This window comes from Mirounga angustirostris, unplaced genomic scaffold, assembly GCF_029215605.1.
Source record: "Mirounga angustirostris isolate CCGP_5_RB_7025 unplaced genomic scaffold, mMirAng1.0.hap1 SCAF_2, whole genome shotgun sequence".
Taxonomy (NCBI): Eukaryota; Metazoa; Chordata; class Mammalia; order Carnivora; family Phocidae; genus Mirounga; species Mirounga angustirostris.
The window spans coordinates 1682436-1698515 of record NW_026991710.1 but is presented as its reverse complement, the minus strand read 5'-3'; the positions used below and the strand labels follow the sequence as shown (position 1 = coordinate 1698515).

General features: G+C 45.8%; 1 protein-coding gene across 13 annotated transcripts in view; it reads right to left on the bottom strand.

Annotated features, from left to right (window-relative positions):
• The window catches only part of LOC123848764 (E3 ubiquitin-protein ligase RNF4), a 253677-nt gene that overhangs the window by 200012 nt on the left and 37585 nt on the right, over positions 1-16080 (bottom strand). Inside the window, exon 1 of one of the 13 annotated variants that reach the window (XM_045881612.3) lies at positions 4099-4625. The exons of 11 other annotated variants lie outside the window; for them this stretch is intronic. In XM_045881612.3, coding sequence (XP_045737568.2) covers positions 4099-4326 — 228 coding nt within the window. In that variant the 5' untranslated portion in view covers positions 4327-4625. Of the gene's footprint in view, positions 1-2769; positions 3083-4098; positions 4626-16080 lie in introns of those variants that run through there. One more of the 13 variants, XM_064584159.1, reaches the window with a different exon arrangement.

Below are 16080 nucleotides of genomic sequence, written 5' to 3'. Positions count from 1 at the left end.
AGTTAAGCGTCTGCCTTTGGCTCAGGGCATGATCCCGGGGTCCTGGGATGGAGCCCCATGTCAGGCTCCCTGCTCAGCGGGGAGCCTCCTTCTCCCTCTCCCTCTGCCCCTCCCTGCTCATGTTCTCTCTTGCTCCCTTGCTCTCTCTCTCTCTCTCAAAAAAAAAAAAAAAAAAAAAAAAAAAAATATATATATATATATATGTATTTTTAAAAACAGAGAAATGCAAAATAATAAGATATATTCACAATACCCTTCACCTACCAACTTTTCTTTTTAGGGCAAAACCTTTATTGTCACATCAGAACAGACCACCAAACAAGGCTATTAGAATAAGGCCTTGTCCAAGATGCAGCCATGTCCACTGTTCTTAACTGTATACGGTTTTCCCATTCCACAAGTGGAAAAAGCTTGATCAATAACAAGTATCCTGTGGCAAAGTCCCTAATAAGTCCACCCCATGGGGCGCCTGGGTGGCTCAGTCGTTAAGCGTCTGCCTTCGGCTCAGGTCATAACCTCAGGGTCCTGGGATCGAGCCCCACATCGGGCTCCCTGCTTGGCGGGAAGCCTGCTTCTCCCTCTCCTACTCCCCCTGCTTGTGTTTCCCTCTCTCGCTGTATCTCTGTCAAAAAATAAATAAAATCTTAAAAAAAAAAAGTCCACCCCAGCCTCCTGGAAAATAATGATCATGTACATACATAGCACTGTGTGTCACCAGGCACTGTTTGTTTAATTCTTACAATAATCCTAAAAGCTAGGTGCCATATCACTTAGGACACCAAAGCAGCATGAGGTTTGACACCCTGCCTAAGGGCACAGAGCCTATCAAATTTGTATACCCATGTTTTGGTGGGCAAAAGACTCTAAGCTAAATGATGTTTTCCTACTTCCCCGAGCCTTTGCTTCTATGTAGAAACCATTCACACGCAGAGAGGCCCTTTTTGCCTGAGGAGCTGCCTTGATGAAAGTGGTCCTAGGACTAACACTCAGGGCTGTGCCCAGCACACAGGACCCCTCCTGAGAATCAAGACAGTCCTTCCACTCTTCTCTCTCAGGCACCTTTTGCTCTGGTGACTCTACATAGAATGGAAAGATGCACCCCTGGAATCAATCATAAGCTTCTCCCAGAAATGGAGGGCCGGTACCCATTCCTTGTTACTTGTTACACTGTTTTGGGTGCCTCTTCTGCACAAGACAAGGTGCCCCCAAAGAGTTCACCAGCTATGCGGAAACAATTCAGAGGCTTCAGAATTACAATAAGAATTTTTGTGATCAGCGTCAAGAACACCTGTTACCAGAAATATTTGCGAAGAGGAGCACCTGGGTGGCTCAGTCAGTTAAGTGTCTGCCTTTAGCTCAGGTCATGATCCCAGGGTCCTGGGATGGAGCCCCATGTTGGGCTCCCTGCTCAGAGGAGACTGCTTCTCTCCCTCTGCCTGCCGCTCCTCCTGTTTGTGTGTGAACGCCCTCTGTCAAATAAATAAAATCTTAAAAAAATTTTTTTGAAGGGGGCGCCTGGGTGGCTCAGTCTTTAAGCGTCTACCTTCAGCTCGGGTCGTGGTCCCGGGGTCCTGGGATCCAGCCCCGCCCCGCATCTGGCTCCCTGCTCAGCGGGAAGCCTGCTTCTCCCTCTCCCACTCCCCCTGCTTGTGTTCCTTCTCTCGCTGTGTCTCTGTCAAATAAATAAAATCTTTAAAAAAATTTTTTTGAAAAAAAAAAATTGCTTGCAAAGAATTTTTAAAGTTCAAGATGTAACTTTAAAACGTTAAAATACAGTAAAAGAGAATGTTTCTTAAGGTGCAGTCACAAATCAATTGGTACACAGTAAAGTAATTCTGTGCACTACAACCACTTTATTAATGAAATGGAATAGAATAAAAAAGACAAAGTGTCAGAATATCATTTCGTAAAACTTTTGTGTAAGTGTAAGCAGGCACTGTAGGTCTTAATATATCTTATTTCTTGGGGCGCCTGGGTGGCTCAGTTGGTTGGGCGGCTGCCTTCGGCTCAGGTCACGATCCTGGAGTCCCAGGATCGAGTCCCGCATCGGGCTCCCTGCTCAGTGGGGAGTCTGCTTCTCCCTCTGACCCTCCCCCCTCTCATGTGCTCTCTCTCTCATTCTCTCTCTCTCAAATAAAAAAAAATAGAAAATAAATCATTTAAAAAAAAAAAAAATATATATCTTATTTCTTACAGGCGGTCATAGTCAAAAACCTTGATTCATAAGTTTAACAGAATACGACAGTCCTGTCAAAAATCATACTAGATAGGGGGGCCTGGGTGGCTCTGTCAGCTGAGAGTCTTCTGGTTTCGGCTCAGCTCACGATCTCATGGGCAACAGACTCCCGCTGGACATGGAGCCTGCTTGAGAGTCCCTCTCTCCCTCTCCCGCTTGCAAGCACTCTCCCCCTTTCACTCTCTAAAAAAATAAAACAATAATAATAATACTCGATAGAAGGTTATGAGTTTGACTAATGCAATTAAAATAATAAACTAATAAACTAAAGAAAGATTATTTTAGCTAAATATTGCAAAGTAAATGGGATTTATTCAAACCTAAAATAATGGTACCACAAACTTGTTTTTATTGAGTTGACAGAAATGGTATATTGTACACCAAGCTACAGCAAATATTATCAACATTTTTGGAAAGGGTTTGCATAGACAGACCTCCTACCCTCACCTCCCCAGCAGCAGCAAACACTGCCCTTAATTTACAGCCCAAAGATCCAAACGCCCAAACCTTATTCTTGATCCCAACCACTGTACCTGTTTCTCTCTCCAGGATATTGGAAAGGGGCAGCCTCTGGAGGCTGAAGTCCAGGGCCACGGTCCAGGATCCCAAACAAAGGTAACAATACCACCTAAAGAAAGCTCCAACAACTGCACTTACTCCACCACAGAGAAGGCTGGACATCCTCTAAACTGAAACCAAAGTACACATACATTACTGTATGTTCACTTACTAGCAAAAGCATCAGAAAGCCATCCCGTATGCAATCATTTCTCTCATCTGCTCTCATTACATACCATTCCAACACAATATTTAGAATCTTGCATAAAATAATTTTTTTAAGATTTTTATTTATTTATTTGAGAGAGAGAGCACGAGTGGGGAGGAAGGGCAGAGGGAGAGGGAGAATCAGGCTCCGGATGGGACTCGACCCCAGGACCCTGGGACAGGACTTGAGCAGAAGGCAGACGCTTAACCGTCTGAGCCACCCAGGCGCCCCCATAAAACCATCTGTGTCATAATTTGGCACACCGTACTCCTGATGAGGCTCTCTTGTCACTGCAAATGTCTTCTAAACAATCTACGCGTTCTAACCACCCAACTTTCTCGAGGTCCGTTACCATTCAGGAGCCACTAGAAGGGCTGGAAACGGCTCTGTCACCCGCCCAGCCTCGCCTCGTACTACCACTGCGTCTTCTCAAGTGTGGTGACCAACAGCGGAACAAAGGTGCAGCAACAGACAACGGAAGATGCAGCGTGTGCCCGCTGCTTTCATAAACCGAAGAAAGTACTTTCCACATTCCTTGAGTTCAAACACCGAATATACGCCCGAGTAACCAGACGACTCATGTCCCCCAAAACTTTTTAAGAAGCAGGACTCCGGAAGGCTGTCAGGTAGCTTTCCAATGACCAGATCAGAGCAGAGAAAGAAAACTTCAAGGCTGGCGCTGTTCGGCCACCACTTGCAAGGGACGCAGAAGGGAGGCACCGAGAAAGGCCGCTCGAAAGCACTCTCGGCGACCCAGGGAAGCCCCGCTCGTCACCTGACTCGTAATTATCCTGGAATTGCACACGAGCGATTTCAAGGACGAGCTCCGCGCGGGGCGACATGGCACCACCCCCGGGTCCGTGACAGCGACGCGCAGGTGGCAGAGGCACAGGCAGCCCCGCGCGCCGCACCCAGGAGATGCCGGCACCTGGCGCGGGCAGCCGGCCGCCCCGCGCTCGCCGTGCCCGCGGGAGGGCTGTCACGGCGCAAGCCGCCCGCGGCCCCCGGCCGCCCCGGGCCCGCGCGGCCCCCGGCCCCGGCGGGAAGCCCGCCCGCGTCGGCCCGCCCACCCCGCCCCCGCCCCGTCGCCGCTTACCTCGAAGTAGCCTCCGGGGGCGGCGCCGCCCGCGCCCGCGCCGAGGGGCCCGTTGGCCGCCGCCGCGCCGCCCGGGGCCGCCAGGCCCGCGGCCTGGGAGCCGCGCAGCGCGGCCGCCGGGCCGGCCTTGCCGCCGCCCGCGCCGCCGTTGCCCCCGCCCGAGCTGCCGCCGCCGCCCCGCTTGTTCTTCCGGCGCTTGGCCCCGCGCTTGGCGTCGGCCGGGCTCATGGCGGGCGGGCGGGGAGAGGGCGCGGAGCGGGCGCGGGGCCGCGGGCGGCGGCGGAGGGCGGGGAAGGCGGGGAGGCTGAGGCGGCGGCGGGGCGCTCCGGCCGGCCGAGGGCGGGGGGCGCTGCGCGGGGTCGCCTCCGGGCGGGGAGGGCCGGGCGGGCGGGAGCTGCGGGGAGGCCGCTGGGCGGGAGGAACGGCGAGTCCACCGGGCCCGGCGCCGCCGCTGACCAGAGTTAGAGTCCAATATGGCGGACACAAGGGGAAAGGGATCCCAGTTTACGTCGGGGGAGGGGGAAGGAGCGGCGGGGAGGGGGAGGGGTGTGGGCGCCCTCCCCCCCCGCCTTACTCCGCCCTCCCGAACGCCGCTCCCCCTCTGCCTCGCCCACCCCCTCCCGCCGTTAACGAGGGCCGGCGCGCAGGGCACGCCGGGAGTCGGAGTCCATGCGCCCGCGTCCCCGCTGAAGCACACGGCGGGATGACCACGATTCCCGTCAGGCCGCGCGCAGCCGATCGCCCGGGCGCCGCGAGAGGCCGGGCCGGAGTGGGCGGGGGGGAGCGGGCTGAGTCGGTGACGACACCGGCGCTCTCCGCACCGCCCGGCCACGCCCGCGTCGCTCAGCCTTCTGGGAGTTGTAGTTGGGTGGAAGGGCCAGGACGGCGCGAGGCTCCGTCGCCCGCAGTGGACGAACTACAGGACTGGAGGCGAGGAGTTCCGCCTCATTGACAGGCACGCACACGCCCCGGCGCCCTGCGGCCCGCCCCCCGCCCCCTGAGTGCCGCAGGCCGGTCCGGCCCCCGGGATGCGCCGGCCCGGCCCCCGGGATGCACCGGGCCGGCAGCCGGGCTCGAGCCCGCCGGGAGTGGCCCGGTGACCTTGGTCGGGCTCTGGGTTCGAGGGCGCCTCCTCCACTTGCAGGCTGTGACCTTGGGCCGGTCCCCTAGCTCGAGTCCAGGTGACTCGCTGGGCACAAGAACAACCTGCCTCGTGGGCTTGGGTGGGGTTCCGGAGGGCGCCGGGCCTGGCGGGGCGCGGGGCTCCTGCCCCGAGAGAACAGCCGCCATCGGGCCGGGGTCCGCCCTGGGCGATGGAACAGCCTGCGCAGAGCAGTCGTGACAGCGCCAGGGCCCGGCACACCTGTCGGTTAGCCTAGAAGCCCTGGGCCTGCGGGCGCCCTTCCCGAGCCCGCCCTCTCCCTGCACCCGCGTTTAGCCGCCGCCCGGCGCTCCTGGTGCCTTGCGACCCGGATCCCGTATGGTCCCGACATTTCTCACGACCTCGCGTTTACCCACCTCACGGGCTGTGCACCGGGTCAGACCCTCCCGGGCCTTCCCGTGCTCTCTGCCCCGCGGGGCTTCAGACGCTCGGGTCAGAAATCTGAGCTCTCCGCCTGGACCTCTCCTCCCTGGGCCGCCTTGCCCATCATCAGCCAGTCCCAGGTACAGTTCTGCCCTTAGGACAAAAGGGGTCCCTTGCCGAAGCCCTGCGTTCCCGAGCGTCCCTCCTATCACAGTCCTCGAGACAGCAAAGACATCTTTTCCCCTCTGGTTCTGTGGGTGGTTACAGGGCCGAGATACCGTTAGCTGTGGGCCTGTCCATAGCTCATTGCCGAGCCTCACCTTCGCCGCAGCTGCAGCCACAGCCTTCTCATCCTCTGACCCATTCTTCATGACAAAACCAGAATGAGCTATGATCAAATCAATCTCTGCTTAAAGGCCTTCAGGAACTCTACTTGTCAGCAAATAAAGTCCCCTCACCCCTCCCAGAGGGTTTTGGATGACCCTGCCCTGCAGATAGTGGTTGAGAGAGTGGGTGGGGGGCGCCTGCCTGGCACTCCTTCTTTGGCACTCCCCCAGGTAGGCAAAGTCTTGGGCTGCTTCCCACCCCACAGGGGCTGGGTCATCCCAGACACTCCCTTCTCCCACAGCACCTATGCTTTCCCTTGTCCTGGTATTCACCAGTAACCCCAGAGAAGTCTTAGGGGACTGGGAGGGCATGGGAGTGCCCTCCTCATGCATCTCTAAATCCCAGCTCCTGCTAAGCAAGGGCTGGGCACATACCAATCTAGTATTTGCTGGATGAATGGGTGACATAATAATCACCATTTATCAAGTAATTATGTACCAGCCACTCTGCCTGCTGCTATATCATCTCATCTAATTCACATAACCACTCTTGAGATAGGCACCATTAGTCCTATATTATGGATGAGAAACTGAAGTTCATAGATGTTAAGGGATTTGCCCAAAGTCATCCTGATAGATGTGGGGCCCAGATTCCAACTCAGGTGTGGCTCTGGTATGACTTTTGGGTTCTGGCTGGGCACAGGGGGACACAATTGGGAGTTCATCTGAGGACCTGGGACAGAGGAAGCTTCTGTGAGGAAGTGAACTAAGCCAGAGCCAGTCATTCACAGAACAAAGGACTTTCAGCAATGCAAGACTCTGCAGCACAGAAAAGCTCCACATGTCCCAGGAAACTACAAAAGCCACTGTGGCTAGAGCAAGTGAAAATGGCAGAAGCTGCAGGTTTTATTTTAAATGAAGCTGGGAGCCATGGAAGGTTCTGAACAGAGTATCAGGGTAGGATGTATATTTTTGAGAGAACTATGGCTGTTGTGTGGACAATGGAGGTCAGGGGAGCAAGTCCAGGACACTCGTGACAACCTTGTAGGGAATGGAGAGGGTGCTTCTGGCAAACGAGTGATGAAGTTTCATTAGCTCCCCCATAAGAAATTAAGGGACAAAAATTAAATACTAAGACAAAAGATTTTGTCTGGTATGGCTGAGCTTTGGAGGGCCACAAACCATTGTAATATTTAAAATTTGTTTCTCACCCTAAGAATCCATTTTCACCCCCTTGAGGGATGTATTTGCATCCTCCGGAGAAATAGAACGCGCGCGCGCGTGTGTGTGTGTGTAAGAGAGAGAGAGAGAGAGAGACTGAGATTTATTATAAGGAATTGGATCACACAATGATGGAGGATGGCAAGTCCTGAAATCTGCAGGCAGCAAGCTGGAGACCCTGTTCAAGTCCAAAGGCCTGAGAACCAAGAGGGCCAATGGTGTCACTCTAGTGCAAAAGCCAGGAGGTTGGAGACCCAGGAAAAGCTGATGTTTCAGTTTGAGTCCCAAGGTAGGAAAAAACCAATGATCCAGCTCAGAGGTACTTGGGCAGCAGGAGTTCCATCTTTTTTCCCTTCTATTCAGGCCCTTTTGTTCTATTCAGGACTTCAACTGATTGGATGAGTCCCGTTGACATTGAAGAGGGCAATCGCTTTACTCAGTTTACTGATCCAAATGTTAATCTCATCCAGAATCATATTTGACCAGATGTCTGAACACCCTATAGCCCAGTTAGGTTGACACATGAAATTAACCATCACAAGGGAGAATGTAGGATGTAAAAGTCAGAAAGGGTCTTGTTTATTTGTAGAAGTAAGAGCAGCTCAGTCCAGCAGGAGCATGAGTGGTCACAGGGAGGTGTGGGCAGTGACCCTGGAGAGATTTAGGCTTGGAGATGGCCCCTCAGAGCACTCATGACCCTGGAAGTCTCTTAGAACTGATTTGCGGGGAAAGGCAGCATATGTTGGACATTTTTTTGTAAAAGTAAAGTTTTATTACTTCCATAATGCAGTAAATATTGTTGACCAAGCTATGAATATGTACTAAAAACACAGGACAACTTTTAATGAAAAGTTAGATAAGTTAATTATCTCACAATTCATTACCAGTAAACATTACATCATAAAGAATCATTACCTAGAAAGCCTTTCCTAATTTCTGGCTTTATTAAGTCTGCAGAAAGAACGGTTGGACACCCTGTGCTCAGGCCATTCCTTGCCCCAAGCAGAACCACAGCAGCAAGCTTTTGAACCCAAGCAGGGGACAGGGAATTCTCTGCAGAAACTTACAATGTGAGAATGGATATGAACATACTATTGTTTGGGGGCCCAAAGAATTAGGCAGTTCTTGATGCTCACCCAAAATTGAAGCCTGTAGGTCAGTAAGCTCTACCCATGTGGATCTCCTAATCAGCTTTTACATGTCACTTGTAAACATGAGGAATAGTCAAGGATCACCAGTCATTTAAGAAACGGCTCAGGGCGCCTGGGTGGCTCAGTCATTAGGCGTCTGCCTTTGGCTCGGGTCATGATCCCAGGGTCCTGGGATCAAGCCCCGCACTGGGCTCCCTGCTCGGCGGGATGCCTGCTTCTCCCTCTCTCACTCCCCCTGCTTGTGTTCCCTCTCTCGCTGTGTCTCTGTCAAATAAATAAATAAAATCATCATAAATAAATAATAAATGAATGAATGAATGAATGAATGAATGAATGGCTCAAGGCCAGATACAAGAAATGTGTGGCAAGGGGGGCAGGCAAAGAAAGCGTTAATGGAAGTAATGAAAAAATTTTCAAAAAGCTGCTAATAGCCTGAAAGATGTTTAAGAAAGGAGTCCCCAAAACTAAAAATATAGCCAAAATTGTCAAATTCAGCAGAAGGGTTGCAAGATAAAGTTCAGGAAATTATCCAGAAAGTGTAACAGAAAAAGACACAAAATCATAGAGAAATGAGACTTAGACGTTCAAATCAGGAGATCCAACAACTTTCTAAGAGTTCTAAGGAAAAAAGTGGAGAGAAATAAATTTTGGGGACACCTGGGTGGCTCAGTCGGTTGAGCGTCTGCCTTCTGCTCAGGTCATGATCCCAGGGTCCTGGGATCGAGTCTTGCATCGGGCTCCTTGCTTAGCGGGGAACCTGCTTTTCCCTCTACCTGATGCTCCCCCTTGCTTGTGCTCTCTCTCTTGCTCTCTCTGACAAATAAATAAAAATCTTTAAAAAAAATAACTTTTGAAAGAAATAGTACAATTTAACAGAAATAAGGATTTGAGTGTTCAGAGTCCACCCAAAGATGATGACTAATTGTGGAAAACCAGATATAAACAAAACAGTCTAAAACATAAAGAAAAAAAGGAAACCACATTAAAAAAAAGCAGGGAAATGCATCTCACTAAATGTCTTAGCAGTAACAACATTCAATTCTATTTAGATAGTGGAGCATGGAAAATTCCAAAAGAAATTCTGAAAGAAAATTACATATAATGTAGAATTGCGTAGTCCGACAACAATTTTGGACATTCAAACTGTATTTTTCCAGGTAAGCAGACTGTAACATAGTAACGACAAACCCTGAAGCACTAGTATAAGCGTACCTGGGGGTTTGGTCCAGACAATTGCAGAATACCCTAATAATGGCAGTCACATAAATTTCTGGTTTCCCAGCACATGTAAGAGTTGTGTTTGCACAACCCCATCGTCTGTTAGGTGTGCAATAGTGTTCTGTATACAACAAAATGCACATACCTTAATTAAAAAACCCTTTATTGCTAAAAAATGTTATCATCTGAGCTTTCAGTGATTTGTAATCACTGATCACAGATCACTGTAACAAATACAATAATGAAAAAGTTTGAAATATTGAATTACCAAAATGTGACAGAGACACAAACTGAGCAAATGTTGAAAAAATGGTGCCAACAGACTGGCTTGACACAGGTTTGCTGCAGACCGTTAATTTGTAAACAGCACAACATATATGTTTACCCAGCAGCTCAATAAAGCGAAGCACCATAAAATACGGTGTGCCCATGGGTCTATTTCTCACATACACCTGAGACTGTTAAGTATCTCTCTTCCCTCTTATAACTGACATGTGACCTCAAAGGTCACCCAGTCTTGACAGTGATGGAGAAGGGCTTGGAAATTAAAAATACAACTGAAATTGTAAAAGACAATCGTAGGGTTGCAAGATAAAGTTAAGATTATCCAGAAAGTAGAAAAAGACAGATGGAAAATAGGAGAGAAGAAAGAATTACAAGTTCAGTGGAGGAGGTGGGATGACTTCCTAGTAGGGGTGAGAGAAAAAAAAAAAGAACCATCCCAAATTAGAACAGGACAATGGAAGCCTGTGAGGAAAAATAGCACCTGACATTTGAAATTATTTGACGTCTGAAATTGAGGTAGAAGATTGGATAAATGGCAGGTTTGATTGAACATATACCAGTCACTACCTGATATAGGAACAATGTGGAGTCATCATGATGCATGCCTGATTCTTGTTTTAACTAGAATATATATGTATATATATGTACATACACAAAATATAAGAAAAACACAGATGTTTAAGAAACTGAAGTGCTACTGAACACACAGAACTGAGGGTCCAGTTTTCCCTGCTTTCCAGTTCTAAGGACACTGGGCTAAGAAGCAAGGCTTTGTCTGAAAAGAGGATACTATCAGGGAGTCTTCTGGGGTGAAGAGATAAAACTGACTTGGGGCTACAATTCCATCGAGATGGGATGAGTAAATCACCGAACCTGACAGTTTTCCTCTCAAGTCACTGACAAATTCTCACACTCTACAGGCAAGAAGCTAAGAGACAAAGCTTCTGAACAAAGACCCCGGGAAGCAGAGAAGTTTTGGCAATTTCACCAGGCTGAGAAGACAAGGATTATAGGTCAGGACTAAGCAGAGAGCGGTACCCTGGTACCCACTGGGAAGCTCTCAATGGCATCCTAACAGTGGGAAGTGAACCACCAGTAGACAGAGCACAACGAAGTACAACATGGCCTTAATACAGCTTAACGTGCCATCGGGCTAAGGTGATCGGCACCTGCTCTGTTTACCCAGCAGAGGAAGGCATCTGTAGCCACTACCATTCCTTGTGCACAAGTTCAGCTTTCAGTTAAAAATCTCTTGGTGTGTCAAGGCACAGGGCCTTCTGACTGAAAATAAAAAGACAAACAACTATAAAAACAAACTTGTGGGTGAGTCACATACTGAGTTCCAAGTAGGCAAAGACTACAGTTACAATTAACATGCTCAAGAAAATAGAAAGGTGTAAAAACAGATGAAATAATGGAGAATTTCACCTGGGAATTGAAATATTTTTTTTTTAAGATTTTATTTATTTATTTGACAGAGAGAGATAGCGAGAGCAGGGGGAGTGGGAGAGGGGAGAAGCAGGCTTCCCGCGGAGCAGGGAGCCCGATGTGGGGCTCAATCCCAGGACCCTGGGATCATGACCTGATGAAGGCAGATGCTTAACGACTGAGCCACCCAGGCGCCCTGGGAATTGAAATCTGTAAGAATATTAGCTAAAACTAAAAGATAAAATAACTGAAATTAGGAATTTAGTAGATGAACAGCAGATTAGACACAGATTAGAGGACTAATGAATTGGAAGATAATTCAATATAAAACATCCTAACTAACACACAGAGAAAAAAAAAAACAATTGATAAAACAGAAAAAAAGACTTAAGAAATTGATCAGATGCAGTTGAAGGTCTAACAATGTGTAATTGGAGTCCCAAAAGGCAAGAGAAAATGCCACAGAAGCAGAGCACTCTCCAAAGCTGATAGATACCAGACAACCATCCAGTTTCAAGAGTCCCTGTGAGTCCCAAGCAGGATAAATACCAGCAAAACCACACCTAAGCACATCATTATCAAACTGCTGAAAACAAAGACAAAGCAAAATGTTAGCCAGAGAAAATATTCACTTCTCTTCAAACACATGTGACAGTTAGCCACAGCAGAAATGAAGCTGGAAGACAATGGAATGACGTTGTCACACACACACACACACACACACACACACGAACGCACACACACATCAAAAAACCCTGCCAACTTACAATTTTTAAAAAATCTTGTTTTATCTAATCCAATATATTCAAAATATCATGAGCTAAACATGTAATCAGTTTTAAAACTATTAACAAAATATTTTATACTCTTTCATACTAACTCTTGAGAATCCCGTGTGCGTATTAACTTCCAGTCACTCCGCATTTGGATTCACCACACGCCAGGTGCTCAACAGCCACATGCGGCTCACAGCAACCATATGAGACAGCAACTTAGAGTTTTTTACTCAGAAAAAAATATATCATGCAAGAATGAAAGTAAAATAATGGCATTTTCAGATTAACAAAGATAGAAATTATTTCTAGCAGGAGTTCACTAAAAGAAATACTAAAGAAAGTTCATTGGGCAGAAGGAAAATTATTCCAGATGGGAATGAAAAGAGAATAAAGACCACAATAAATGGAATATATCGATACACACACACACACACACAAATATGAAATTCCATATATATGGAATTTTCTATCTATATAGAGATATAACCTTATTTTACACTACTTTTTCTCATTTAAAAATTGACAAAATATAATACAAAAATTACCATTTTAATCCTTTCAAGTGTACAATTCAATGGCCTTAGCTACATTTATAATGTACAATCATCACCACTGTCCACTTCCATAAAGTTTCATCCTCCCAAACAGAAACTCTGTACCCATTAAATACCTCCCCTTTCATGCTACCACCAGCCCCTGGGAACCTCTATTCTAATTTCTCTCTATGAATTTGCCTACTCTAGGAACCTCATATAAGTGGAGACATACAATATTTGTACTTTTTTTACTATCTTGCTCAGCATATTGTTATCAAGTTTCATCCATGTTTTATGTATCAGAATTTTCTTTTTAAGGATGAATAAGATTCCCTTGTATGGATATGCCACCCTTTCTTTACCCATTCATCTGTTGATGGACATTTGGATTGTTTACACCTTTTGACTGTGGTGAATAATGTTGCTATGAACATGGATGTACAAGTATCCATTTGAGTCCCTGCTTTCAATTCTCTCAGGTATCTATCTAGGAGTAAAGTTGCTGGATCATATGGTAATTCTGTATTTAACTTCCTGAGGAACCATCAAACTTTTCCAGAGAAGCTTGGCCATTTTATGTATTTACCAGTTATACACAAGGGCTCCAATTTCTACACATCCTTGCCAATAGTTACTGTGTTTTTTGATAACAGCCATTCTAATGGGTGTGAGATGGTAGATCTTTGTGGTTTTTACATTTCACTGGTGACTAATGATCAGTTCCTTTCATGTGCTTATTTGCCATTTGTATATCTTCTTTGGAGAAGTATCTATTGCAATACTTTGCCAGTTTCTAAATTGGGTTGTCTCATTTTTTGTTCTTGTTGAGTTGTAACAACATTGAAAATATTCTGATTGTTAGTGTCTTAGCAGATATTGCAAGCAGATGACAGGCAAATATTTTCTCCCATTCTGTGGGTTGTCTTTTCACTAAAGTTTTTAATTTTTTAATGAAGTCAAATGTATTTATTTTTTTCTTTTGTTGCCTAAATTTTTGGTGTCATATTCAAGGAATCATTAAGCCCAAGAAAAATATAATGCAAAATTTACCACTTGAATCCTCTTCAAGTGCACACATTGTACAAGTTGTTTTCAACTTGTCTGTTTTCTTCTAAGATTTTTTTTTTTAAGTAAGCTATAGGCCCAACATGGGGCTTGAACTCACGACCCCAAGATCAAGAGTCACATGCTCCACCGACTGGGCCAGCCAGGCACCCCCTTCTAAGAATTTTATAATTTTAGCTCTTAAATTTACATCTTTGATCCATGTTGTGTTAATTTTTGTATATGGTTTAAAGACCCAACTTCATGTTTATGCATGTGAATATCCAATTCTCCAAGCATCATTTGTTGGAGAGACCTTTCTCCATTGAACAGTCTTGAAACCCTTGTTGACAATCATTTGACCATAGAGGTGAGGGCTTTCAATCTTATTCTATTTATCTATATATTTATCCTTATGCCAGCACCATACTGTTTAGTTCCTGTACCTTTCTATGTTTTCAAACTGGGAAGTCTTCCAACTTTGTTTTTTCTTTCTTTTTTTTTTTATTATGTTAGTCACCATACATCATTAGTTTTTGATGTAGTGATCCATGATTCATTGTTTTCATATAACACCCAGTGCTCCATACAGTACGTGCCCTCCTTAATCCCCAGCACCCGGCTGACCCATCCCCCCACCCCCCTCCCCTCTAAAATCCTGTTTGTTTCTCAGAGTCCATAGTCTCTCATGGTTCATCTCTCCCTCCAATTCTCCCCCTTCATTTTCCCCTTCCTTCTCCTAGTGTCCTCCATGCTATTCCTTATGTTCCACAAATAAGTGAAACCATATGATAATTGACTTTCTCTGCTTGACTTATTTCACTTAGCATAATCTCCTCCAGTCCCATCCATGTTGATGTAAAAGTTGGGTATTCATCCTTTCTGATGGCTTAGTAATCTTCCATTGTATATATGGCCAACTTTGTTTTTTCAAGATTATTTTAGCTATCCTGGGTCCCTTGAGATTTCGTACAAATTTTAGGATGGATTTTTCCATTTCTATAAAAATTGCCATTGGGCTTTGAGAGGGATTGCACTGATTCTGTATATTGTTTTGGATAGTATTGCCATCTTAACAATATTAAGCCTCCCAACCCATGAGCATACAATGTTTTCTACTTAAGTTCATTTCTTTCAGCAAGGTTTTGTAGTGGTATCTTTCAACCACGTTTCAGTGTACAAATTTTATACCTACTTGGTTACATTTATTCGTAAGGATTTTATTCCTTTTGATGCTATGAAAATGGAATTGTTTTAATTTCCTTTTCAGATTGTTAAATGACCGGTGTATTCACTGATTTGTGAATTTGTATCCTGAAATTTGGTGAATTCATTTATAAGCTCTAACAGTTGTTGATATGTATTGTGGGTTCTTTAGTTTTCTGTTGTGCCATCTGCAGGTACTTTTCCTTGTTCATTTCCAATGTGTATGCCTTTTCTTTCTTGCCTAACTGCTTTAGCTAGAACTTCCAGTACTATGCTGGATAGAAGTGATGAAATAAAGCATCCTTGTCTTGTTCCTGATCTTAAAGGAAAAGCTCTGTCTTATCATTGAGCATCTTTGCTGCGAGGTTTTCACATACGGCCTTTGTTATGTTGAGGTACTTTTTTTCTGTTCCTGGTTTGTTGAGTGTTTTTATCATGAAAGGGTGCTGGGAAACTTTTTCTGCCATCAGTTGAGGTGATGATGTGTTACTTTTTCCTTCCTACAGTCTATTAATGTAGTAATTGCATTGATTTCCATAGGTTGAGCCACTCTTGCATTCCAGGGGAAATACCCACTTGGTTATGGTGTGTAATGCTTTTAGTATGCTGCTAAATTCAGTCTGTTAGGCATCTGGAAGATTTTTTACATCTATATTCACGAGAGATTACTTTGCAATCTTCTTTTCCTGTAGTGGCTTTGGTATCAGGATGATACTAACCTCATAGAATGAGTTAGGAAGTGTGCTCTCCTCTTGAATTTTGAAGAATCCAAAAAGCAGTATTCTTTTTTATGTGTTTGGTAGAATTTACCAGTGAAACCATCTGGTCTTGGGCTTTTCTTTGTTGGTGTTTTGAATACTTCTTCAATTTCACTTTTCATAGGTTTCCTCTTATTTTCTACTTGGAGTCAGTTTTGTTACTTTGTATTTCTAGGAATTTATCCACTTCATCTAAGTTATCCAATTTGTTGGCATACAGGTGTTCTTAGTAGTCTTCTATAATCCTCCCTATCTCTATAAAGTTCAGTAATATCCTTTCATTGTTAATTTTATTAATTTAAATCTTTTTTCTTAGTCTAGCTAAACACTTGTCAATTTTGTTGATCTCAAAGAAACAACTTCTGGTGTCCCTTGTTTTGTTTTCTATCGTCCGTTTCATTTATCTCTGGCTTAATCTTCTATTAAGATATTACTATTGCCTTCCTTCTGCCAGCTTTGGGTTTAGTTTGCTCTTCTTTTCCTAGTTCCTTAAGACATACAATTAGGC